Source organism: Leucoraja erinacea, chromosome 14, assembly GCF_028641065.1.
Source record: "Leucoraja erinacea ecotype New England chromosome 14, Leri_hhj_1, whole genome shotgun sequence".
Classification (NCBI taxonomy): domain Eukaryota; kingdom Metazoa; phylum Chordata; class Chondrichthyes; order Rajiformes; family Rajidae; genus Leucoraja; species Leucoraja erinaceus.
In genome coordinates this window covers 54,371,546-54,398,715 of record NC_073390.1, presented here as the reverse complement: position 1 = coordinate 54,398,715, position 27,170 = coordinate 54,371,546, and the positions used below count along the sequence as shown (strand labels likewise).

The 27,170-nt window shown below is 41.6% G+C and overlaps 1 protein-coding gene across 1 annotated transcript in view; it reads right to left on the bottom strand.

The window, feature by feature from the left end:
* Positions 1-226: 226 nt before the first annotated feature.
* LOC129703742 (period circadian protein homolog 2-like) overlaps positions 227-27,170 on the bottom strand; it is a 46,141-nt gene continuing 19,197 nt past the window's right edge. Inside the window, 16 exon segments of the mRNA XM_055646432.1 lie at positions 227-1,282; positions 5,685-5,835; positions 9,721-9,820; positions 10,514-10,688; positions 12,560-13,257; positions 13,958-14,224; positions 17,002-17,160; positions 17,638-17,744; positions 18,193-18,346; positions 19,995-20,097; positions 21,332-21,463; positions 21,575-21,683; positions 22,185-22,338; positions 23,350-23,456; positions 23,803-23,881; positions 24,662-24,840. Of these exon segments, the coding sequence (XP_055502407.1) occupies positions 1,070-1,282; positions 5,685-5,835; positions 9,721-9,820; positions 10,514-10,688; positions 12,560-13,257; positions 13,958-14,224; positions 17,002-17,160; positions 17,638-17,744; positions 18,193-18,346; positions 19,995-20,097; positions 21,332-21,463; positions 21,575-21,683; positions 22,185-22,338; positions 23,350-23,456; positions 23,803-23,881; positions 24,662-24,840 (2,887 nt within the window). The 3' untranslated portion in view covers positions 227-1,069.

The following is a 27,170-nucleotide window of genomic DNA, read 5'->3' as shown; positions in this document are numbered from 1 at the left end:
CTTTATGAATAGAATCCTTTATATTGTCATTCAAACAGCTTGGTTTGAACGAAATTGCACTTTCTACAGTCTTAACAATTACAAAAACACAGGAGCCACATATAGGGTGGTTTGTGAAAAACAACTTTAAAAAAAGACATACTAAGAAGATGAGAGCATTGTATGTTTTGTCAAGAGACACTGTGCATAATCAAGATCTTTGACACCCAGCAATGGCATCACTGCCTTTCATTAAAAAAATAGCTTTAATGTGGAGGATTTAATGAAGTTGGGACTTTATAACAACTCTAAAATCGGGACAAATGGTCTCTAAACAGCTTTGTTGGTTTATTTGTATATTTCTAATGCTTATTGCTTTCATCCAAAATCACAAAGATTAGCTTCCATTCACCAGTGTTTACGTTTCTGGACTTTGGAGCTCATTGGAATACACCGAAAATGTTAAAGTTCCAAACTTAGTACATATTCAAATTGGTGTCCACAATTTAGAATGGGTTAGAGTGAATAGTGGAAATGCTAGGTCCAGCAATCTGCATGCATTTTGTTTCTTATAATTATTATTATAGCCCATTCAAACAAAAATCTCTTGTGTACATCTCCACACAGTGGAACATTCTGTTTCATTTTCGGTCCTAATGGCTGTAACAACAAAAGTATACTGGCAGCTGAAACTTTGTAAATTGGATTACAAGCCTCCACAAGGATGTTTATCTAGAAGCTAAAATGAACAAGCATCAAGAACTATAAAATTAATTTTATGGCTAAATTATCAAAAAATGCCAATTAATTTACAACAGACATTGATACTTTGAAAGATTCCAAGAATATCAGATACAATAATACTGGATTCCATGGGCATGTACATTAAAAAACTGTAGATAGTCACAAGTATTTCAACATGACACAACCCCACAATTTATGCTATTAAATAACAGTTTTTTTTTCCAAAAAATCTTCAAACTGTAATTTCTTCAACTTAAGGTGAGATGAAATTTTCATCAACTCCCAAAAAAGAGCTCTGTGCATTCATACCAAGAACGCATGTGTCCGTTTGTACATGATAAAGACCTCAACTCGCAGAGTTTCCAAATGTGTTTGTTTCTACTGCCAGGTTGGGGTCTGCACTTCCTGAAGGGTTTTGCCCTTCATTTGCAATGTCCGTGGCCTGAAAACCAACATCGTGTCCTGGGTCATTCAGTCCACTAAACTCCAGATTATGGATTTCCATATCCAATGCTGATGAAATGTTCTGTGATGCATTTTTCTCAGGGAAGATCCTATCCTAAATTAAGAAGACTTACAATCAAATATATACACAAGACAAATTCTACACCTTCCATACAAACAAAATCATTCAGAGTACAAGCAGTGGCACACATTACTCCCTTTTTATTCTTACCATTACATTATCATTTTTATGTCATTAGGAACAATCCCAAAATTAGTTGTCAATTTTTAAATTATAGCCAACATTAGCTTCAAAAGGAATCACAATAAAAGGAGCTGATTCTAAGGACAAAGGACATTTATGATCACATACACCAAATGGCGTAGTGAAATGTGACTTTCTTTGCAGCACACAAATAAAGATAAGACACAACATCAATGAATTTAACAGTAAACATAAAAACAGCCCCCCTACAATGGTTCCCACTGTGAGGGAAGGCATCAAAAGTCCAGTCCCATCCCCGGTTCACCCATGGTCGTGCCTATTGAGGCCTCTGCAGTCGCCGCTACAGCAGCCCGATTCTAAGACTATATTCAGTTAAAACATGACAGCCAATTGTCGATGTTAATATTTGATTTGTGGATACAAAGAATTGCAGATGCTCGTTTACCAAGGAACGCCAGAAAATACTGGAGTTACCCAGCGGGTCAGGCAGCATCCCTAGAGAACGTGGATAGGTGACATTTCAGTCTGAAAAGAGTCCCGATTAGACCCGAAACATCGCTTATCCAGGACGCTGACCTTAATAATTAATTCTCTTGTCTGCCAAAAAGTTGCAGACCCAGTGGCTATTTATTTTAACCAATTGTACAATGCCGAACTAAATGCTGCAGGAAAGCAGTGAATGAAAACATTCACCGGGCAGACAATTACATGCAGGAGAGAACTGCAGATGCTGGATTAAATCTAAGGTAGACACAAAATGCTGGAGTAACTCAGCGGGTCAGGCAGCATCTGTGGAGAGAAGGAATGGGTGACGTTTCGGGTTGAGACCCTTCTTCAGACAATTATAAAGGTTGCTTTGTAAAGTCTAATGCTTAAAGATGTGGACAATGCTTATTAGAAGTAATCACAGCTTTATTTGATCATCTCCCCCATTATATATATATATATTGCACTAAATGCATTTACCAATTTTTATTTTGTTAATAAACAATGACATTAAATTGAGAGCCCAGTCCACTCACTGACAGAATTCCTAGTCCACATTTATTATTACCATAGAGTTTTCTTCAGTGATGTGTCACTAGGGGGCAGGTCAAATTTGTCTCGGTATAAAAAGGTGTTTAGTTTTACTTGCATACCTGCGTACAATTGCTCTCTATAATGAATTCTGCATGCTTTAAATTTTATGGCATTTCAGACAAGAAGTTGGGAATTGATCCCAACTTGCTTTTAATGGGCGATTCACAAAGAGCACTGCAAAGTCTCGGATTCTTAAAATAACAGCTTGAGGATATTTAAATACAAAACAGATCAGAGTGCTGTCAGTTTTATTGCAGGCTTGAGGTATTTTCTTTATGGATGAAAAAAACCCCCTGGAGATTTCCGTTCAAATTTGAGTCCAGACACTTCAGTTGAAGTTTTCATACTCTGGGCGATTTTTACTGCTTCATGGGTGTCACATAAGCAGATCCAAACACAAATGTCATGTTTGTAAGAAGGGTCTCGACCAGTAACGTCACCTATTCCTTCTCTCCAGAGATGCTGCCAGAGTTATCCAGCATTTTGTGTCTATCTAAGTGTTTGTGAATGTTCTACAATTTGTGTTCTACAAATATGTGGGAGTAAATTAAAAATATAAAATGTTAGTATAACTTTTACCGGTAAATGTTCTTAAGGGGTTGGACAGGCTAGATGCAGGAAGCTTGTTCCTGATGTTGGGGACGTCCAGAACAAGGGGTCACAGTTTAAGGATAAGGGGGAAGTATTTTAGGATCGAGATGAGGAAAACTTTTTCACACAGAGAGTGGTGAATCTCTGGAATTCTCTGCCGCAGAAGGTAGTAGAGGCCAGTTCATTGGCTATATTTAAGAGGGAGTTAGATGTGGCCCTTGTGGCTAAAGGGATCAGGGGGTATGGAGAAAAGGCAGGTACAGGATACTGAGTTGGATGATCAGCCATGATCATATTGAATGGCGATGCAGGCTCGAAGGGCCGAATGGCCTACTCCTGCACCTATTTTCTATGTTTCTATGTATAATTCGGTTTAGGCAGCATCTGGAACTAATACTTTAGGCTAAGAATCACTCATCACAACTTTGGGAAGAGAGCTAATAGACCTTAAAGTGCAGAAGGGGAGACGCTTAAGGCAGGGAGGAGAGACAATCGATCTGTGTTTGTGGAGCAAACAGGACTCCTAAATTCCTGATGAAACACCATTGACACGAAACATAAAGTACTAATTTCTTTCTCCACAAGGGGCAGCACAATGTTGCAGCGGTAGAACTGCTAACTTGCAGCACCAGGGACCCAGGTTCGATCCCGACATCGGGTGCTATCTGTAAGGAGTTTGTAAGTTCTACCTGTGACCGTGTGGTTTTTTTTTTTGCACATTCCAAGGTCGTGCTGGTTTGTTGGCTAATTGGCTTCTCCAAAATTGTCCCTGTGTGTGTAGGATAGATCTAGTGTATGGGTGACCATTGGTCAGCACAAACTGGGTGGGCCGAAGGGCCTGTTTCCACGCTGCATTTCTAAACTAAACTCTTAAATTGAGTTTCCACAAATGTCTCTTTTTGCTCCGGTTTCCAGCATTCACACTGCACTGCTTTTCTGAAAGTTTGGAAATGTTGAAATAAAACAAAACATTTTTCATGCTTTATATCACAAAGAATTAATTTCTACAATTCATGTATTTTACTTCATTTGGAATTTATTGGGAAGGGAAAATTATAATGTTTTTAAATACTGCCATATTAGTATGGGAAATTGCCTGTTTCAGATTATGCACTCCTATAAAAACTGTAGAACCGCCTGCTTAAGGAGCTTTTCATTTCTGAAATTTAATCCAAGTCTGAGTGCAAATGAAGTATTATATTAAAACTTGGATAATATTGAAACTTGGGACCATAATATGAATGATGAGAGATTAGATCACAACTCAAATTTTCAAACAGTTTATACAGTTGGGAAAGCCTGTCTGGATCCTTTTTGCCGCTTAAAAAGGGGGGGTATGAAGAAGGGTCTCGACCCGAAACCTCCCCCCATTCCTTCTATCTACAGATGCTGCCCGTCCCGCGGAGTTACTCCAGCATTTTATGTCCATCTTAAACATAAAATAAGTTTAGAAAACTGTAACAATACTCAAATACAAAACATCTATCTATCTATCTTATATATATAAAACTCAAATCAGTCCGCCTGCCGCCGTACGGCGTCCACCGCGTTTCTTCCTTTGATTCATTGCCACGCCCAATCCAGACGCTCAATCTCCGAGATATTTTCCATTTCGGTAGAGATTTCGCTTTTCTTTCTAAGTATCCGCTCCTCATTTCATTTCGTCGTGTTGAAGTACATGTTTTTAATCAAATCCTTCTCCCCCCCCCCCCCCCCCCCCAAGTATTTCAAAAATAAACAGGCTTCTCCATTTACATGTCAGCTTCCAACACACTTTGAAACAAAGTTGCAAGAGAGGAACACTGAACTTTTCACTGCTGCATCAGGCAGGGGAGGGCTGCAATCTTACATTTGGGAACGGGCTCAGTTCCAATGGAGGAGACGGGTGCATGGTGGAATATTGGGTTGGGGGATCACACCATTGGGGGAGCAGACCCAACGGGTCTGCACTTGGTCTAGTTATTATATAAAAGTCTGTGGCTGCCGCCTGCCGTCCATCCGTCCGGCTGCCAGCTGCCTTTCTTCCTTTGGATTCGCTGCTCCTTCCTATCAGCTTCCAACACACTTCAAAACAAAGTTGCAAGACAGGAACACTCTGAACTTTTCACCTCAATGGGATATCACAGCAAGTGCTTCAACAGGAGGGGGAAGGCCAATTGGTATTGCAATTGGAACTGCTGCAGCAGGCAGGGTAGGTGAAATTGGAATTTGTTTTCAATCCACTGCTGAGGGAGGCAGGGGAGTGCTGGAATCTTACATTTGGGTACGGCTTCAGTTCCGTTGGAGGAGACGGGTGCATGGTGGAATATTGGGTTGGGGAATCACACCATTGGGGGAGCAGACCCAACGGGTCTGCACTTGGTCTAGTGGCATTTAATTTAACCCCATTGTTGGAAATCCAACACGGGACAGACAAAGGCTGGTTTGTAGCAGAGCTATTAATAATTCCCATAGTGCAGTCAATGATCAATAAATAGGATTTGCAATATATTGTTGAGCCATACAAGCAGCAGCTTTATCGGGTAATATGGAATGCAGGTGATAAAAATGGGTGCAGATTTTATCATGAAATTATAATTCATTTCTACTGCCAAGTTAAGGAAGTTAAAAATGTTCTTACCATGATGTCGATGGTTTTTGGTGGTGCACCCGTTTTAAACCAGGGCGAGACCTCAGCAATTTCTTTTCTTTGTCTCTCTGTGAATTTGGGTTGGTTCCTCTGCATCACTTTCAGCTTTTCCCTGTCCTCCTTCAAAACAGTTTCAATGTCCCTGATTTGTAAGAAAGAAAGGCATGTTGATTATACTGCACTGGGAGATAATAAATATTATAAAAAACATCAGCAATATATGTAGACAAAAGTGCTGGAGGAACTCAGCGGGTGCAGCAGCATCTATGGAGCGAAGGAAATAGGCAACGTTTCGTCCCGAAACGTTGCCTATTTCCTTCGCTCCATAGATGCTGCTGCACCCGCTGAGTTTCTCCAGCACTTTTGTCTACCTTCGATTTTCCAGCATCTGCAGTTCCTTCTTAAACACATCAGCAACATATGTGCTTGAAATATAAAACTCAGCCATCTCGCTACAAAATGATTGGTAAGGCACAGTCACTCAGAACTAACATTTCACTGCACAATCCAGGCATGGTGTTTAATGCATTTTCCAGTTTAACAACCGTGTGTAAAACAATCAGTTAATGCTCCAGATAAAGTGAAGAATAAACCTGAAGAGAATTGGAAGCAGATGAACACATTAACTGTTCAAATACTGGAATTACACTTAAGCACATCTTAAATTCAGGATTGATGCTTAGGGTTAGGGATCAGTTGAAGTCAGCAAGTATTGAGTATAGAAGCTGGGATGTAATGTTAAAATTGTACAAGGCATTGGTGAGACCAATTCTGGACTATGGGGTACAATTTTGGTCGCCCAATTATAGGAAGGATGTCAACAAAATAGAGAGAGTACAGAGGAGATTTACTAGAATGTTGCCTGGGTTTCAACAACTAAGTTACAGAGAAAGGTTGAATAAGTTAGGGCTTTATTTTCTGGAGCGCAGAAGGTTAAGGGGGGACTTGATAGAGGTCTTTAAAATTATGAGAGGGATAGACAGAGTTGATGTGGACAAGCTTTTACCTTTGAGAATAGGGAAGATTCAAACAAGAGGACATGACTTCAGAATTAAGGGACAGAAGTTTAGGGGTAACATGAGGGGGAACTTCTTTACTCAGAGAGTGGTAGCGGTGTGGAATGAGCTTCCAGTGGAAGTGGTGGAGGCAGGTTCGTTGGTATCATTTAAAAATAAATTGGATAGGCATATGGATGAGAAGGGAATGGAGGGTTATGGTATGAGTGCAGGCAGGTGGGACTAAGGGAAAAAAGTTGTTCGGCACGGACTTGTAGGGCCGAGATGGCCTGTTTCCGTGCTGCAATTGTTATATGTTATATGTTAGTTGTGGGTGATGGGTAATGAGAACTAGCGGCAAGCTAGAAGATGGGCACCAGAGTTTTGAGCAGCCCAGTTTGAAAAGAGTCGAGGGAAATGCTGTCCTGATGACATAGGATAAGTCAATTTGTACGAGCGTTTCAGTAGCAGATGGACTGCTGCTCAAGTAACATAAAGAGTTGGAACCAGGCAGCTAGCTCACCGATAGCACAGAGATACAAGGTCTCAGGATCAAATTCCAGATAAAAGTCATCTTTTATGCAGCAGTGTTTCTGTTTGATGGGCCAAAGACTGGGTTATGAACTTTCATGGTTAATGTTGGCAGAAACATAGTGCAGACATCAGACATAGAGCTACACTGCATATAATTTATTATGAAATAGATAGCACAGAATGATTCTTTTGTCTTTAGATTTCAGAGGGCTATGAATTATTTAATGTTATGCTGGATCTTTGTATTATCCAAGACCCAAAGATCAGATTACAGGTCTTGCAATTAGATTAGTATCTTGGAAATACAATTGGTCATCTCTTACTCTTCGGACAAAATTGGACCTGGAGATCAATTACATTATTTAATCACTGCCAGGATTAGAAATCCCGTAAACTCCCCCGACAGATTAGTGTTACTGACGCAAACCTTGAACCTTAAAATAATGAGTTGATCTCACCCAGGGCAAAGGCTGAAGCATCACAAACATGGAGAGGTCCTTGAAGTAGAACTTTCAAAATATCTCAGAGATACATCCACCAATTGGCATTTGGTGAACTTGGCCTCGACTGTGCATGTGGGATGAAAACTAGACTCGACTTAGATTGGATGACCTCCATGGTTGAACAAACTACCAGCCATCGACCAGCTAAACCACATGCCAGTGTGTAATAAGTAAATGTGATAAGAGAACTGCTAGCAATCGAGTAGACATACTGCAGAATGGAAAAACACCTTCACCACAAGGGGAAAAGTGGTGATTGAATTAAACATTCTATTGAAGTACAACTCTAATAACCTGCCATCTAATTGCTGGATTCACCACGTGGCCCAGACTCCCATGCTCTCTTTACTTTCAGAGTCCCAATTCCCTTTTAAAACTCAAACAGGGATCACTGGAAAAAGTGAAGTGTTTTGAGGTAATAATGAGAGTGATATCCAAAAGAAAAATCTCAATCTAGCACCAAGTTGTGCTGTACTAACTAAGTTTGATTGTATTCGAAGCACTGCTTAGAAAACATGAACCAATGCCATACTATAAATACATTCTTCCTGGTCAGTGTAATTCCAATTCTCATACCCTCACAATGAATGGAGTATTCTCCCTGTAGGTTTTCCCTGCATTAAACTAAAATTCTTGTTCTTCTTTACAGGATACTGAATTGGATGATCAGCCATGATCATATTGAATGGCGGTGCAGGCTCGAAGGGCTGAATGGCCTCTACTCCTGCACCTATTTTCTATGTTTCTATGTTTCTTTCCTTTCTGCAGCCACGACTTTGTTGACACATTAGATTAGATTCAATTTATTTATTTGTCATTTATCATTATTTGACACATGGGCCTTGGTGGGTCAGATGGCATCATTGGTTGTCTGCCTGCCTATTATTGTATGGGTTTTACTTTTATATCTGTGGAGTCAACAGGAATGGAACGTGAGCCCAGATACAGGCGAGATGATATAAATATTTCTGCCAGTGGCTACCAATTGCTTCCCAACACGTTCTAGGATCCTATTGGTCTGGTCTGGTCCCAGGGATTTTTATTCTTGTGTATGTTTTAACACCACTGGCACCTTCTCTTCTGTAATGCAGATCTCTCGAAGAGATCATTACTAACCTCTTTCCACCAGGGGAGCAGGGGCGATGGCTGCCCTGCCGGCAGTCTGTTCGTTTTTCCATTATTTTTGTTATTTTTTAGTGTGTTTAAAGTTTGTTTGAATGTTCTTCAGTTTGTTTAATGTGGGGGGAGGGGATCAGGGGAAACTTTTTTTTTCCCCCAAGTTCAACCTTGCCGGAGATGTGATTACTTTTCGGATCACATTCTCCGGGCTCTGCGGCCTTCCATCGCTGGAGCTGGAAGCCTCCTTGGACTGTCGCGAGTCCGACTGCGTGGCGAGGACCTAAATTCGGAGCTGATCCCTTGCTTGGGATCACTGCCACCGCGAACTTTACCATCAAGAGCTTGCAGTCGGGAGAGGCTAGTCGGGAGCTCCAACGTCGCAGAAGGTTCGATCGCCCAGCGCGGGGAAGCTTACATCCCCCCCAATGCGGGAGCTGATCGTCTCGATGTAGAGAGCCCAAACGCCTCCGGCTACGGGGAGTCACGATCGTCCTGTCAATGGGGGCTCGAGGCCCACAACCGAGGAAGAACTAAGGGAAGGGACTTGAACTTTATTTCACCTTCCATCACAGTGAGGAATGTGTAGGAGTCACTGTGGTGGATGTTGATGTTAAAATGTGTTTGTGAGTGATCTGTTGCTTTTAATTGTATGACTGACCTGGCCAATGAAATTCCTCGTATGTTGCAAAACATACTTGGTGAATAAAGTGCGATTCTGATTCTATGTCTTTCTCCATTGTGAAGCCAAACACATTTAACACCTCACCCATTTCTTTGGTTCCATGCATACATGACCTTATTGATCTTTCACCTTAAGACAGAACAATATGGAGAGCTTTTGAACTAGTCAACAAAATTTGGATTTTCGGCATTTACCTCAATGGTAGTTGATAGGTCATCATGGTTCTTTCATCTATTTTTTCATTGTCAGAGTCGTTGCTTCCAAAATATTTCCTGCTGCTCAAGCAGCTTCTACCTAATCATGGCAAACACAGAAAAGTAAATGGGCTAGAGGCTCGACGAAGCAACAGAATAAAACGAGGGCAAGGAAACGGAATCAATAAAAATTACATTTTAATTATTTCACAGGATCTGGGCTTTGTCAGCTAGATCAGACCACTGTTGTCCGACTCTGCTGGGCCCTACTGCTCCTCCCCTCCCTCCTGCAGGGAATGTCATTAGCAAACATATCTAACAATGTTTCCTGACTTTTAATCAAAAATACACATTAAAAACAATGGGAAAACGCCACACTAGATGAATGAATGCTTTTATCAAAAAAAGTGAATTTTAAATGACTTTCCAATGATAATTCCATGATAAATTCAAGGCATTGAAAAGCAGATTCAAATTCCAGGACTTTCAAGGACTGTCGACCCCTGGAAAATGTTTTCAGAGTCTTGCCATGGTCGGAGATGTATTCTATTAAACAGGTTAACCCCTTCCAGAGCAATAGATGGTCTGATCTAATGTGCAGTTTATTTATTTTTGCCACCCAACCCCAAGCAAAAGCAACCCGTTAGCTAACTTACACAAGCTCTCATGCAAAGAAAACCATGGGCGACATTGATCTTTTGTTTTTTTCAAAAAAGAATAGATCGACAGATAATTCAGGGACCGTTGTCAGTGTTACATCATGGGTTCGGTTAAGGCAAAAGGACAAAGTTACCCGTGTCAGTTACGGACATTCCACAACCATTGGACGGAGAGCCCGATGAACCAGACCGCGTTGATTCCATACTGCCCGAGCCGGCAGAGTCGACGTCTGACTGCAATAACAGCTTCAGCATGTCAGTGGAAGTGGAGCGACAGTCACTGTTCTGGGCTTCAGCGGGGGATTCATTCTTTAGAGAGCAAAAAAAAAACACAAACCCCACAATGTTCACACCAGACAGGCAATATATTATTAATTAAAATGTCAAACTGCTGCATGGAGAATTAAAAAAAATTAAAAGAATTGCTACAGACATTTTGGACATGGTTTACTGCACACGGTGTTACTGAGTAATGGGGCACCAGTCTTGTGTATCATCAGGAGAATGTAGGCTACCAATACTGTCCATGAGACAATCTGATGGACCACAGGTTAATGGCAAATGTCTAAATATTGCTGCTTATTCATCTTCTCACCATGAAAAAACAAAGTACGGGGCAGTGGGATGGGGTGGCTGGGTTAGGAGGAAGTGAACTAAACAGGATGCAACATGTTTGGCAGATGCAGTATAACGTGGATAAATGTGAGGTTATCCATTTTGGTGGCAAAAACAGGAAAGCAGACTATTATCTAAATGGTGGCCGATTGGGAAAAGGGGAGATGCAGCGAGACCTGGGTGTCATGGTACACCAGTCATTGAAAGTAGGCATGCAGGTGCAGCAGGCAGTGAAGAAAGCGAATGGCATGTTAGCATTCATAGCAAAAGGATTTGAGTATAGGAGCAGGGAGGTTCTATTGCAGTTGTACAGGGTCTTGGTGAGACCACACCTGGAGTATTGCCTGCAGTTTTGGTCTCCAAATCTGAGGAAGGACATTATTGCCATAGAGGGAGTTCACCAGACTGATTCCTGGGATGTCAGGACTGTCTTATGAAGAAAGACTGGATAGACCTGGTTTATACTCTCTAGAATTTAGGAGATTGAGAGGGGATCTTATAGAAACTTACAAAATTCTTAAGGGGTTGGACAGGCTAGATGCAGGAAGATTGCTCCCGATGTTGGGGAAGTCCAGGACGAGGGGTCACAGCTTAAGGATAAGGTTGAAATCCTTTAAAACCAAGATGAGAAGAACTTTTTTCACACAGAGTGGTGAATCTCTGGAACTCCCTGCCACAGAGGGTAGTCGAGGCCAGTTCATTGGCTATATTTAAGAGGGAGTTAGATGTGGCCCTTGTGGCTAAGGGGATCAGGGGGTATGGAGAGAAGGCAGGTACGGGGTACTGAGTTGGATGATCAGCCATGATCATATTGAATGGCAGTGCAGGCTCGAAGGGCCAAATGGCCTACTCCTGCACCTAATTTCTATGTTTCTATGTAACATACGCAATTTAAAAATAACACAGGAAATTATAATGGAGAAGTATGGATAATTTTTTTTTTTTTTTTTTTTTAATGGGTCAATTTTAAATCCTTGTCCCATTGAACAGTTTTTCCAGACTCAATTGCTGACAGCCAGGGGATCAGTCGGTGTGAGTGGCATGGATGTGTCAGGTCTACAGATTAGTGGTTGAATGTAGAGTTGTTGGAAGATGGCAATGGGGGATGGGTGTTAGAATTGAGGGAGTGAATCGGTTCGGGAACAGGCAGGGGAGGGAATGGAAGGTTTACAATGAAGGAGTGGGCAAGTTCAAATCTGTTTCCAGATGAGGACCTCACAGATTGGGAGTGGGACCAGCTCAGAGTGGTCGCCTTGGCTAATCCTGAAGACCACAGGAGTACGATGAATATCTTCTTCTAAACAAGCGCTCACATCTAGAGGTGAGCAGGCGCATATCAAAATCCCCCTGGTAGAAGCGGCAGCCAGCCAAAATTCATGCACAAGTTCGGCACGGACTAGAAGGGTCGAAATGGCCTGTTTCCGTGCTGTAATTGTTAATTGTTGTTATAAGTGTATCAGATGCAGGAAGGAAAGCTCAGAGACTTTATGCTATTTACACTGTCCTCAATTTATTTTTCTCAGAAATGTAATCCAATTATTGTTTATAATTTGAAAGCCACTTACAAGATCTGCTTCATTCTTCGCAATGGTGTCCACATATGTAGCGTTCATGTTGTTTGTCATTACTCTTCGGTCCACCATTAATTCATTTCCAGCTACAAGTCCAATTGCTTTTGTAGATCCAGGCCCCACATCCAGCAGGTTCAGCTGCAAAGGTGAAATGTACCTAGAATGTGATTTTGGAGGGGAAGTGTAACCTTGTTGCCCTTGACACCCTGGTGCAGGTGAAAGCTTCTCATCGTCTGCTGGCTGTTCACGCTGCTGCGGTGTAAAGGCTGCCGGAGCCGTGAATAAATTCCACGCGGGTAAAAGGTTCTGTTGCGTAGGGAATGGCGGCATATTTACAAAAATTGGCTGGAGCGCCGTCTCGGGTCCCGGAGACATGATGTAATTGGGCAACACAACTGCCACCAGCGGGGATACGAGGGGCGCGGGGAATGATGGCGCCTGAGGTTTGTAATGAAGAGCGTGAGCAGCAACGTTGGCCACAGATGGGTCGGCTACAAAAGGCATGCCCCCAGGGGTTGGATACATCGGCAGCTGGTAGGTAGGTACGACTGCAGTAATTGGTGCAGGCCAAGGGTGGAGTCTACGATTAGTGCCGCTTGCCGCGCCGTCTGATGATCCTTGCTGCTTGATGCGCTTCAGTCTCGGTTTCCTGCTCTTCTTGTGCGTGGGGTCTCCACGGTTCCACACAAATCCTCGAGAGGAAACAAGAGGGAGAGTTGTAAGCATTTGCTTCTAACCTTATTCTGGACATTTTTATTTTGAAAAGCAAGTGGCTGAAGGTTGATGAAAGGAGTGACATAGCTACAGGTCCCACAACTCCTGAAATTAACTGTTTAAAATTGAAGCTCAAACTAAGATTCTCCACATTTAAAACTTATTTTAACGATCAGAGACAAGACATTGGCAGATCGTCCAAGAAACAATTTGTAAAAGTTCTATGAAGGCAACTGGAATGACTATGATAACAGGCAAGGCTGCATGAGAATTTAACAAAAAAAAAATAATTCATAGGATCATATGCTAAATTTAGCCTGAAATGCAACATGGTGCATTGATCCTCAATTGTCTCTTATCATATTGATTAGTAGGACTGAATGTTACAATCCCTAAGATTTCACTACAATTGACATTCTTGGGGATGACCACCAGATGAATTTGCTGACAGACACATCTTCGGTTGTGTACCTCAACGTCACTGGGTGTTTCGGCCTTTTATCACAAGACGCCCTCAGTCGAGGCAGGCCCACCGCAGGGTGGTTAGACCTGGGTGTGTGTCTTATTGTTAGCCTCTAGATGATCATGTGGCAGCCCAGACAGCACACATATACCACAACACATTTTGTATACTTACAAGTAAAATTAATTAAAAAAACCTTATTTGTAAAATCTTACCATGATCCCTTGAATATCCTTTGTGCCGATATTGCAAAGAGGATTTGCAAGTAGCTCCAAATGGTTTTAGTTTACTCAACTCCTTGAACTTGCTCAGAAATATCTGCTCTTCTTTCTGTGTATGAGCAGCTAGAACTTCTTTGGTGAGACCGAGTTTCTTGAATGCTTCCTTCTCCGGATTCACAGAAGACGCTGTGGTGACCAGTGTAGCAGATGTCATGTCCGCTGCTGGATCTGCAATGCCAAGTCCATCTTCCAATAGGATTTCTGTCAGAATTTTAAGTTTAAAATTGTATGCATAAGAGGGTGTTTTTTCTGCACGAGGGCAAGTTCATCAACAATAATGGCATCATAATTCCCCTAATGAGCAAGTGCTTGAGTTGGTCAGGCATGATTTTGACCCTGGAAGCATTGCTGGAACTAGCAACCACACACCTGGGCATTGGTAGTGGGGAAACAAATACATGTGTTGTGTGTACAACATGTGTTGTTGTGTATATTGTTTCTTCAGAAGGGCACCTCAATTGGGGAATACAAATTACTGATGCCTCCAGAACTTACTTTTTTTTTTACCATAAATCGCACTAAATGGCCATCACAAGGTTTTTTTTTTTTTTTTTTTTGGCCTTCCATCACAGCGATGTGATGGATGTTTATGTAAATTATGTTGTGTCTTGGGTCTATTTGTTTGTAATGTATGGCTGCAGAAACGTCATTTCGTTTGGACCTCAAGGGGTCCAAATGACAAATAAATTGTATTGAATTGAATTGAATTGAAAAATCACAGTAAGTTCTGTTCATTCACCATCTTGATGCCTGATAATCTACATTGGAACCTGGCTCGCTAATAGTTCTAATTTAAAACTTTAGTTCTTCCACAGAGTCGTTTCCACCCCTGTAGCCTCCCCTGGTATATTTCACACAGTAATCCACGCTTCTCTAATGTTGCTGCTTCTCTGTGTCTCTTCATTGCTCCATGTTGGAAGATCATGTGTTCAGGCCCTAACCCATGGAACTAAAACTCTCCACCTCCATTCAAGTTTCCTAACATAACATGTTCACCACATCTAGATACAAGGAGCTGCAAATGCCGGTTTATACACAAAAGGACACAAAGTGCTGGAGTGACTCAGAATGTCTGCCCGATTCATCATGTCTGCCTGACCTGCCGAGTTACTCCAGCACTTTGTGTCATTCACAAACTCTACCTTTTAGACCAAGCTTCTGAGCAATGGCCCTACCATCTCTTTATGTGGTCTACAATTAATGACATTTTAATCCTGTGAGATACTGCAAAACGATTTTGCCAAGTCAAGTGTGCTAAAAAAAAAAATAAAAAAAAAAAGTTGTGGGTGGTGTGAAATTATTAAATATTGCCTTTGTTGGTCTCTAAAAATCAATATTCTTCTCCTCCCATGCTCAGGTCAGGACATTGAAGCTTCATAGAAATGCTTCCAGTGCGTGTATTAACCAACTGATTATCTTGCACCTCCTCTTGAGAGATCTTTTACAAGGATCTTTAATCAGTCTCTGGCCCAGTCCACTGTCCCACCCTGTCTGAAGTCCTCCACCATAGTCCCCTTGCCCAAAAAAAACAACATCTCCAGCCTCAACGACTACCGGCCAGTTGCACTCACACCAGTGGTGATGAAGTGTTTTGAAAAACTGGTCCGGGGTCATATCACATCACTTCTGCCCCGAAGCTTGACCCCCACCAGTTTGCGTACAGAGCAAATAGATCTACAGAGGACGCTGTAGCCACAGCTCTCCATGCTGCACTGTCTCACCTGGAGCAGCGGGGGAGCTACGTGCGGATGCTCTTTGTGGACTACAGCTCTGCTTTTAATACCATCCTTCCCCACAAACTGGTGGACAAACTGGGGGACTTGGGACTTCCACACTCCACCTGTACGTGGATAAATAGCTTCCTGTCGGGTCGCAGCCAGAGAGTCAGAGTGGGCCATCATACATCCACGGCCCTCAGCCTCAGTACCGGCTCTCCACAGGGCTGCGTACTGAGCCCCCTGCTCTACACCATCTACACACATGACTGCACCCCCGCCCACCACAGCAACACCATTGTCAAATTTGCGGATGACACTACGGCGGTGGGACTCATCTCCGGGGGGGACGAGTACGCCTACCGGGATGAGGTGGAGCAGCTGACAGTGTCGTGTGAAGAAAATAACCTGCTCCTCAACACCTTAAAGACAAAGGAAGTAATAATAGACTTCAGGAAGAATAAAACGGACATGGTACCACTGACCATCAGAGGGGACTGTGTAGAGAGGGTGGCGGATTTCCGCTTCCTGGGAATCCATATTGAGGAGGACCTGACGTGGAGCGTGAACACCACTGCGCTGCTGAAAAAGGTCCAGCAGAGACTGCACTTCCTGAGGGTGCTCAGGAAGAATAACATCACTCAGAGACTGCTGCTGTCCTTTTATCGGTGCTCCATTGAGAGCATACTAACATACTGTGTTTGCGTGTGGTACACCAGCTGTACAGCGGCTCAGAGGAAAGCGCTCCAGAGGGCCATTGACAACGCCCAGAGGATTGTCGGCTGCCCTCTCCTTACCTTGGAGGACTTACACAGTTCCCGCTGCACCAAAAAATCCCAGAATATCATAAAGGACATTTCCCACCCCGGACACTCCCTGTTTGAACTGTTGCCGTCAGGCAGACGGTACAGATCTACAAGGACAAGGACAAATAGACTAAAAAACAGTTTTTACCCCACTGCTATAAAAGCACTAAATGTAGCCGCCAAGGAACGCAGGGGCGATACAGACTAAGGGACTGGTACACTGTGAAATCGACAGAAGGATGGAGGGTTGGGTGTTTATGCGTGCTTTGTTCGTGATATTTATTTAGTTGTTTATCTTTAATATTTTACCTTGTATGTATCGTTAGCTTTTAGAAATGTTTGAACGCTGCACTGACTGGCTGACATTTTAAATTTCGTTGTACATGGTTCATGTTACAATGACAATAAAGAAACTATTCTATTCTATTCTATTCTTTTAGAAGGTGAATTGTTGTACCTGCATCTGCCTGCGTTTTCTTGTCTCCCACATGAACAATGGTGCTGCTGTAACTTCCTCGACTGATGACGCTCGCTGCCTTCCTTCGCAAGGCGCGTGGTGCCAGCAGTGTGCCAACAACCGCTCCAGAAGGCATCTTCTTTGCAGACTTTAATGGAGCTACAAGGAAAGCAGTTCCGCAGGTCAAATACTCGCATTTACACTTTACCTCCGATGGATGACTTTGTGAAACATACTCTCGATACACACTCAGTGGTTACTAAATGACTAAGAAATGTTGGGCAAAAAAAAAAATATACAAAACTAAAACATGGAAATATTTAATAAATCAGGCAGCATCCTTGGAGATAGAAATAGACTTCATTTTACAGATCTTGATCAGAACTGGAATAATAATTGTTTCTTTCTTCAGAGATGTTGCGTGACATTCTGTGACCTCCAACATTTTTGTCTCTAGCATCTGGGTTTGTTTTTAAATCTATAAAGATAGGCTAATAAGCCTCAGAAACCTCATGGTGATTAAATCTGTGAATCAAGTCAGATGTTCCGCACATTCTGTAGCTTGGTCGCTAATTTTTTAACAAAACTAAACACTTCAATTTCGGATTTGGTAAATACAGCACTAGCATTAAATACCTTTCGAATCATTCACCATATCAAGTTTTTGTTTGTCGTCATCCGATGGCGATGAAGAACCACACTTCCGTTTTGTAGTCCACGGAATATTGTAGCTATCCAGATATCTGCAAAAATGCCAAAGAAACAAAATTCAATGAGGTGGCAGAAAAGAGAGAAACAGACTAATTCTACACATTATTTAATCACTTTTCCCTCAACTTTAAAGCAGTATTCTGGTGTATCTACAAAGGGGCACAAGACAAAAGTGTGTACGTGTGTTTTAAACATTAGTGATGAAGCAAATATTTTCTGATCTTGCAAGTCAACAGGGTCAATGTGGCAATGGTGTAGCCTCACTCGACTCAGAAGGCCATCAGGCTAACTTCTGAACATAGTTGATGCTTCAGTGTGGCATTGAAAGTGTGCATCACTGTCGAACGTGACTTTGTTCAGGTAAAACAATAAACCTTGGATGTAAAAGATGGCGTGCATTTTTTATACTTAAATAGCAGAGGATATCCAAATCTAAATGTTATGGTAAATACATTTGTTCAGGTCCAGAGTGCCACTCACCTTATGACACTATCCAGACAATTGATTTGCTGATAGCAATATCCAGAATGTTCCTCACATCTTGGTCCATCCATGAGTATGTTCTTTCCAGCACTACCCTTGGATGGGCTGGCTTTAACACCTTTAATCTGTTTACTTGTCTCTTTTTGTGTTCCTGCAAAATATATGCCCTTCTACAATGAGAACAAGGCGTGTATAATATGTAACTTCCAATGGTTTTGAAACAGGATTACAGCTAAAATGGATTATTGTCCAGAAAGATTCCCGCACAGCTTAAGGATAAGGGGGAAATCCTTTAAAACCGAGATGAGAAGAACTTTTTTCACACAGAGAGTGGTGAATCTCTGGAACTCTCTGCCGCAGAGGGTAGTTGAGGCCAGTTCATTGGCTATATTTAAGAGGGAGTTAGATGTGGCCCTTGTGGCTAGGGGGATCAGAGGGTATGGAGAGAAGGCAGGTACGGGATACCGAGTTGGATGATCAGCCATGATCATATTGAATGGCGGTGCAGGCTCGAAGGGCCGAATGGCCTACTCCTGCACCTAAATTCTATGTTTCTATGTTTCTACATGGAGTACAAAAAAGGCAGACAGTTTCTCAGCTGCAAGAGATTAAAAACTAAATGACATAACATCTACAATTTGAACTAAAATCCCTTCTCCAAACAAGTTTTTTTTGTGTGTTTAACCATTGTCACAGGCAGTACAAATGCAGCAAAATATTGAAATACTTTCAGAGTTTCTGTTTTAGGCTTTATGATGTGCGCACACACTTGGAAAAGATGCAGAGTTTGTGTTTTAAAAGCTAATGCTTTAGATCACAGCGGAACTAGAGTTCAATGAAAATGTGGATTGTGGTACAGCTCCTGTTATGACAGCAGACTTATCCAAACGAGCTGCTTGTTTTCTACCACTGGACTCACAGTTGATTCAACCATTTATGATGAGTTGAGGATCAAAATACAAAAAAACCCAACAAAAAACAGGTAAATTTCAGATAATCCAACGGCAGAGGCACTTTACTGAAATATGGTTCCTAGGTTTAAGGCGAACATCCACTTTTAGAATGACATGCATTGGTTTACTAACTTATATGGTTATATGGTTAACCCATAAACCCTACCAATGCTTTTATTTAAACAAATACGTAGTGTAAAATTCTGAAATAAGGAGAGATCAAGTCTTTTGTTAGTTTTCTCTTAATTAAAAAAAACAAACAGATCCTATTTAATTAAATTGGCTGTTCCTTCAAATACTTCAGTCAAAATGAAGCTAGATGTATTACAGCCAGACTCCCTTCATCTTATTGTTTAAGAAGGAACTGCAGATGCTGGAGAATCGAAGGTACACATAAAAGCTGGAGAAACTCAGCAGGTGCAACAGCATCTATGGAGCGAAGGAAATAGGCAACGTTTCGGGACGAAACGTTGCCTATTTCCTTCGCTCCATAGATGCTGCTGCACCCGCTGAGTTTCTCCAGCTTTTTTGTGTACCTTCCCTTCATCTTATTCTTGTGTGAAGTTGGTTCTCAAAAATGGTAGGGGCTGAATATTGAAAAAAGTATACATATTCAAGTCAAATTGTAGTCCCAAAGTATTTCCATTGTTCCTTTCATTGATGTTTTCTGTGTAACCCCAAATGACTACACCCGGTCCATATTTACAGAATAATAGTGAATGAAACAAGCACAAGCTGTAATGGAAAATGTCATTCTTGGACTCGAGGTGCTTGTCACTCAGAATGTGTTTAAACTATTTATGTACATGCCTAGATAATGACTGCAAAATAATCAAGTCTATTTACCAGTTTTGTGTCTACACTTTGATTCCCTCTTTATTTTGTTGAATTCTGTCAGTCCTCGAATTCTTTCTGTGTGGGCATCTTTACCAGTTTTCCAAACCACCGTCTGAAAGAAAAAGACATGGGACTAAAGGTTAATGAATTCCTCCCAAAATTACTGACTGCTCAAGAGCAGATTCTGCTTTTGAGACACAACAAAACTAGATCGAGAATTCAGGATGTACTAGTGCCAACTGCTGAATGAACTAATGGTGGCAGAAAATTGTTAAAGCAGTATTTTCAACTGCATTCAAAGAGTAGATGAAAATATGAGTAGCTCCAGTGCTCCATTTTCTATATGGGAGCTAACAAACTTGTTTCAGTGGTATCATTGGAGTCTCAAAGCCAAATGTTCACTAAACGAAGTGCCACCCTTTAACGTAATCTAAAACAACATTTCCATACATTAGTAAGGGAGAGCTTCACAGTCAAAAGATATCTTTCCATGGGCATTTAAATTGAGCCCATCTCAATATAAATACCCATGGAAAGGCAAAACGATGTATCTTGGCAAACAATTCCTTGCATTTATCGAAGAATAGCGCAGGTGTCCAGACATTGTTTGGCTCAGTCAACGTCACTAAAATAGATTATTTCCATACGTTTCTCACTGCCACTTTTGTCCAAAGCTAACTGCCATCTTCTCCTACAATACACATTTCCTGCAATACATCACGTTAAAAATAATTTAATTGATTTCAAAGTAATTCAGAATTTCTGCAGATCACCAAAAGGCGCTATACAAATGCAAATCCACTATGGCTCACGATCAGACATCTTTGCAATTCTTAAGAGTTTTACAAAGTGCAAATATTTATTTGTCTACAAAGCTAAATTCATTTAATTGGCTCTTTCTACTTGTTTTAAGAGCAACAATTTCAGGCTTAGCAATGAATAACGTCACCTACATGTCATTGTCTGATTATAAGCATTAATTAATAATCATTAAAGATCAATAAATAAATAAAATTCCTACAGAACAAATACGAAATGAATACAAAGCCCCATGATACTGCAGTTTGGAGAATTGAAATGACAAATTTAAGGACCATATATCCTAACTAAACTAAAATAGAGACCCATAAAATCTGGAATACAGAATAAAAATTACTCTAACGAGATTTATATGCAATAAAAATAAACGCACAATTTTTTTTTCAACTTTCATTTCTGATGTCTGCGTAGGTGCAGCCTCACATTAAGCTGCGATATCAAACATTTCTAGGAGCATAACCCCTGATTTATGCATGATAATCAACATATTTGTTTGCATGAATTAGCTTATGGAAGAGACGACTTACAGGTTTGTACAGTTGTCTCTCTTCATTGATGTTGCCATTAGTATCAATGGAAGAGGCAACACTGATGATCTGTGCATGGGATCCACTACTGACCAAACTTCCATACCCACTGGAACGCTTATTGTAAACTGGCTAAAATAAGAAAGCATAACAGTCTTAATAGAATTTAAAGCACTGAACACAAGCACTGGACACAAATTGCATGTCAACCTGAAAACACTCATCAATGTGAATTAGTTTTACCTGCAGCAAGAGCTGTTGAATCTGCTCAGTGATGGTCTGGATTTCAGGATGAAATGCCTTCAATTCACTACAGCCCGGAGCAGCAAACACATCTTCATTCAAAGGACCTCTACATATCATAAGTTGAAGGGGAGATACAAGACTGAGTACCCATTTTACATCTATCATTTAATATGCGATTTTGAATATGCACAATTTCAATGATTATGTTGCTATGGCCCATTATTGGACAGGCAAATATTCATAATAATAGTTCCAATATTGTTTTTTGAATACTGGGGCAGTAACTGTATTCAGAGCGACTGGATTCACAAAATAATCACTTCATCATTTCAGCCCCTGCCGTCACCCTGATTAATTAAAAGTATTTAAAATAATTCATAATTGTAAGACACCATTTTTCCTTCTACATTTACACCCTTAGTTCTGCACATCCTTGCTACATCTTTTCCCTTTAAACAATCCCTGTTCACATCTCAGTTAAAAATGATATTAACAAGACACTGAAAAAATACCACAACATCAAATCAGTAACTGCTCGATACAATTCTACTTTGCTGCAAAATGTCTTAATTCTTCAATCTTCGTGATAAAAATCCAAAGCACTTACCTTCGGACTTTGTGTCTTCCGATAATGAAGGATACTTTTCTGCTCCAGGGATTGACAAAACTGGACCAACTGGTGTCTATTGTGATGTATTCACCATTTTGTGTGCAGAAACGGACTGGCGAATGTTCAACAGGTTGCCCAGCATTTTTCAGTACTGAAAGAATAAAAATTAAACACTTCACAAGAAACTAAAATAAACCAAGTAGCAGTTATCTATGTCTGAAGAAAGTTCCCAATCTGAAACATCACCCATCCTTTTTCCTCTAGAGATGCTACTTCCGGAAGTGTCGGCGCTGTTAACAGCTGCGGCTCGCCTGCAGTCCGTCTGTCTTTACTTTTTTCTGTTGTTTTTTTTTGTCTTGTTTTGGTTAAGTTTTAGTTTGTTGGGTGTGTTAGAGGGGGGGTGAAACATGTTCTCTGTCTCTTCCTTCGGGGGAATGGGACTTTTTCGTGTCGTATCCCCCTTCTCTGCCTCTGTCTGCGCTGAGGCCTAATGGCGGAGCTGGCGGCCTCCAACCTGCGACTGACCCCGAGGCTCTGGAGGCAGAGCCAGCCAGGACTCACCAACGAGAAGCTGGCCGTCTTCGGGGCTAAGGCAGCGGTGGCCCGACTTGCTGGTGCGGCGTTCTGGCTTCGGCGGCGGCCTGGGGCAGATGCAGCGGGGCTCGGAGCCGAGACTGCGGGACCCGGAGCTGGGGCAGCGGCCCGGAGCGGAGACTGTGGGACCCGGAGCTGGGGGCGGCCCGGAGCTGATGCTGTGGCGGGCCGTCTCGGAGCGGAGACAGCGTTCCGGCTTTCGGCGGCGGCGACATCACCACGGAGGTCCGCTGGACTGGAGGGCGGCATCTCCCGCCTGAATCGATCGCCTCAGCGCAGAGGGAGAACAAGGAGGGAAGAGACGGAGACTAAGACTTTGCCTCCATCACAGTGAGGATGTGCTTGGTGAACTCACTGTGGTGGATGTTTAATTTGTGTTTATTGTATGTTTTGTTTTAATTGGTTCTGTGTATGACTGCAGGCAACATAATTTCGTTCACGACCAAAAGGTCTGAATGACAATAAAGGAATCTAATCTAATCTACCTGACCCAGTTATCCATGCTGGAAAAAATGACCAACATCAGATGCATGATAATAATAATCAAATATTGCATCTACAAACTCACTTTTTTTATGAATGCTTAGCATGAGAGGTTGATCATCAGGGTGTAGATGCATCATTACGGGCATTCCTATCAGATCCTGAGGCAAATAGCCCAATAGAGGAACAGCCCTGAGAAAGAAAATGGAATGATCCAATAATCTGCACAATGCAATTTACAATATGATATTAAAAATGCATTGAGTCAAATGCAAGGCAGTTTAAAAAATAAAGTTAAATACAAGAAACTAACAGAACTGCTACCCAAAACTTACTAACTGAAACATTTAACTGAATTTATGTATATATCAATTGCCCAGTAGCGGGTGAAACCTAGCTTTTAAAACAATTTTGTTCATGTTTCGAGAATGGTAATTTTATTTGGAATTTAATTTGATACAAGGTTTAATACAATTTAGATTAAAAACAAATTGTTTCTTTCCACCATTGCTGCGAAAACACTTAGTTCTCCACATACCTCTCTTCAACATCCTGGAACACACAGCTAGGTGAATGAGTGGTGGTAAAAACCCTCTTATCATGGGGAATCTTTGGTGCTGGTAAAACAACATAAAACAAAATGAAACCATTTAAAAAATGCGCTGTCAAATAAAACGTTCCCGTTTAATCGGTTAAATAAGCCTTGGATCTTTGCAATGGCATCTATTGATTTAAAAACTCCAAAGCATAATGTGCAGAGCCAATTCTCACATTCAATGTAGTCAACTACAAACTGTGTGTTATACTTTGAACCAGGTCATACAGCTTCTTAGAATTGCAATATATTAATAACTATCAATTTGGTTTTACATATAAATAAATGCACAAGAACTGCAAATGCTAGTTGTTACACAAATGGACACAAAGTGCTGGAGCAACTCGGCAGGTCCGGCAGCATCTCTGGATAGTTGACTTTTCGGGACGAAGGGTCTCAACTCAGGACGTCACCTTTCCATGTTCTCCAGAGATGTTGCCTGACCTGCCGAGTTGCTCCAGCACTTTGTGTACGTTAGCTTCTAACAAATATTGTACTCTGTGAAGAGTATATGCTGTCAGCCTGGCATTAGGGGCCTGTCCAGGCTGCCTTTAAATTTAAAAAAAAGTTCTAATCACTCATTATCCGACTCGTTCTTCCAGTTTTACACATAGCCAGAAGAAAATGGTTGAATGATGTGTTAGAGGTCATTTAATAAGGGACAGAATATGTATTTTGCAGATTTTACGCAGAGGGGCGATGTGGAATGAAAACACAATGAGTGGTGGAGGCAGGTTCATTGGTTCCTTAGGCATATGGATGAGAAGGGAATAATTTTGTTGATCATAAAGGGGAAAAAAACCTTCATATCCCGAATGCACCCTGTTTCAGCAAGCAGATCAGGCAGCATAGTGTTGGTCATCGTCTTGATCATAATCACCTTCATATCCCCGAACCTTTGTAAGATAAGTCGTCTTCAGTCACCGTAAGAAAGGCGTCACGTGAAAGTAATGGGCGCTCCGATCTCGCTGTTGGTTTCCACTGTGAAATGGATGGTGACGGTAAAGTCCAGAGTTAGACCAAAAATAGTGAAAATAGTTACTTGCTCCAGCAGTGCACAAGTGAACAGTCACTGGCACGGCATGAAATTATGGCAACAAACAGTCTCACATCACTCTAGTTGTTCCACCGTGTTCATTCTGGTGTGTTACGAGTTGTGCATCAGATGAACCCAAGGGGTGACAATTCACAAGTAATGTTCCTTCTTGGGATTGTGAAGGAAATGAGCCCACATTGTCCTGTCGGTTGGTGACCATCACGTTTTTACCCGACTGAAACCCCATTAAGGTGATTGCAAATGTTACCATTGGCCTTCAGACCCACAAACCTCTCAGTACAATCTAATCCTCTCCCGCGCCCAACCCATCAATATCACATATTGAAGATTGGCTCAGGCACCAACTCTCTGCTCCCTTTGCAGTCCGATCACCAAATCTCCACCCAGATTTCTCTCCGCTACCAGCTACTGACCCTCCAATTTTCAACACCCCTTCTTGAGTCTAGTCCGATGACGGCTGATCTCTGAATCTACTCCATGCTCCTTCTCTAATTAGACTCTCTATACTGACCACTGATCATTCATTCACACTAGTTGTCCGTTACCCTACTTTGTCATTCCCTCCCTACATACACTAGGGACAATTTACAGTGGCCATTTAACCTATGAACCCACATGTTTTGCGGCTATGGGGGAAAATCTAAAGCATCCACATGAAACCCCTGTGGTCACAGGGAGAACGTGCAAACTCCACAAAACAGTACCCATGGTCGGGATCAAACCCGTTTCTCTAGCGCTGTGAGGCAGCAGCTCCACTGACTGCACCACTGTGCCACCCTTAATTTTTTTGGACAGATAGTTGTCGGCACTTTGAAGAAGTCGGCAATTAACACATTTGTACCATATTTTCTGCATCAAAGGTGCACCTAAAATTCAGAAACATTTCACAGCCCTCGAAGGGCTATGGGCCGTCTTGAATTTGTGAAAAGCCCTGTAGAAATGTTAATCTTTCTTAAAGTGTTAACTTTTTAGAACACACATTAATTGAATTTTATATCACCAAATTTGGAGTAACAATATAACAATGGGTACATGCATGGACAAGGCACATACTCACAACACCACATACATACACACAGCACACACATTTGTTATATAACTATTGCAGCTACAGTGCCCTCCATAATGTTCGGGACAAAGACCCATCATTTATTTGCCTCTGTACTCCACAATGAGATTTGTAATTTTTTTTTTTAAATCAAATGTGGTTAAAGTGCACATTGTCAGATTTTATTAAAGGCCATTTTTATACATTTTGGTTTCACCATGTATAATTTACAGCTGTGTTCATACATAGTCCCCCCATTTCAGAGCACCATAATGTTTGGGACACATGGTTTCACAGGTCTTTGTAATTGCTCAGGTGTGTTTAATTGCCTCCTTAATGCAGGTATTAGAGAGCTCGCAGCACCTAGTCTTTCCTCCAGCCTTTCCATCACCTTTGGAAACTTTTATTGCTGTTTATCAACACGAGGACCAAAGTTGTGCCAATGAAAGTCAAAGAAGCCATTATGAGATTGAGAAACACCAATAAAACTGTTAGAGACATCAGCCAAACCATAGGCTTACTAAACTGTTTGGAACATCTTTAAGAAGAAAGAGAGCACTGGTGAGCTTACTAATCGCAAAGGGACTGGCGGGCCAAGGGCAACCTCCACAGCTGATGACAGAAGAATTCTCTCTATAATAAAGAAAAATCCCCAAACACCTGTCCGACAGATCAGGTGTGGATTTGTCAATGACCACTGTCTGCAGAAGGCTTCATGAACAGAAATACAGAGGCTACACTGCAAGATGCAAACCACTGGTTAGCCACAAAAATACGATGGCCAGGTTACAGTTTGCCAAGAAGTACTTAAAAGAGCAACCACAGTTCTGGAAAATGGTCTTGTGGACAGATGAGATGAAGATTAACTTATATCAGAGTGATGGCAAGAGCAAAGTATGGAAGAGAGAAGGAACTGCCCAAGATCCAAAGCATACCGCCTCATCTGTGAAACACAGTGGTGGGGGTGTTATGGCCTGGGCATGTATGGCTGCTGAAGGTACTGGCTCACTTATCTTCATTGATGATACAACTGTTGATGGTAGTAGCATAATGAATTCTGAAGTGTATAGACACATCCTACCTGCTCAAGTTCAAACAAATGCTTCAAAACTCATTGGCCGGCGGTTCATTCTACAGCAAGACAATGATCCCAAACATACTGCTAAAGCAACAAAGCAGTTTTTCAAAGCTAAAAAATGGTCAATT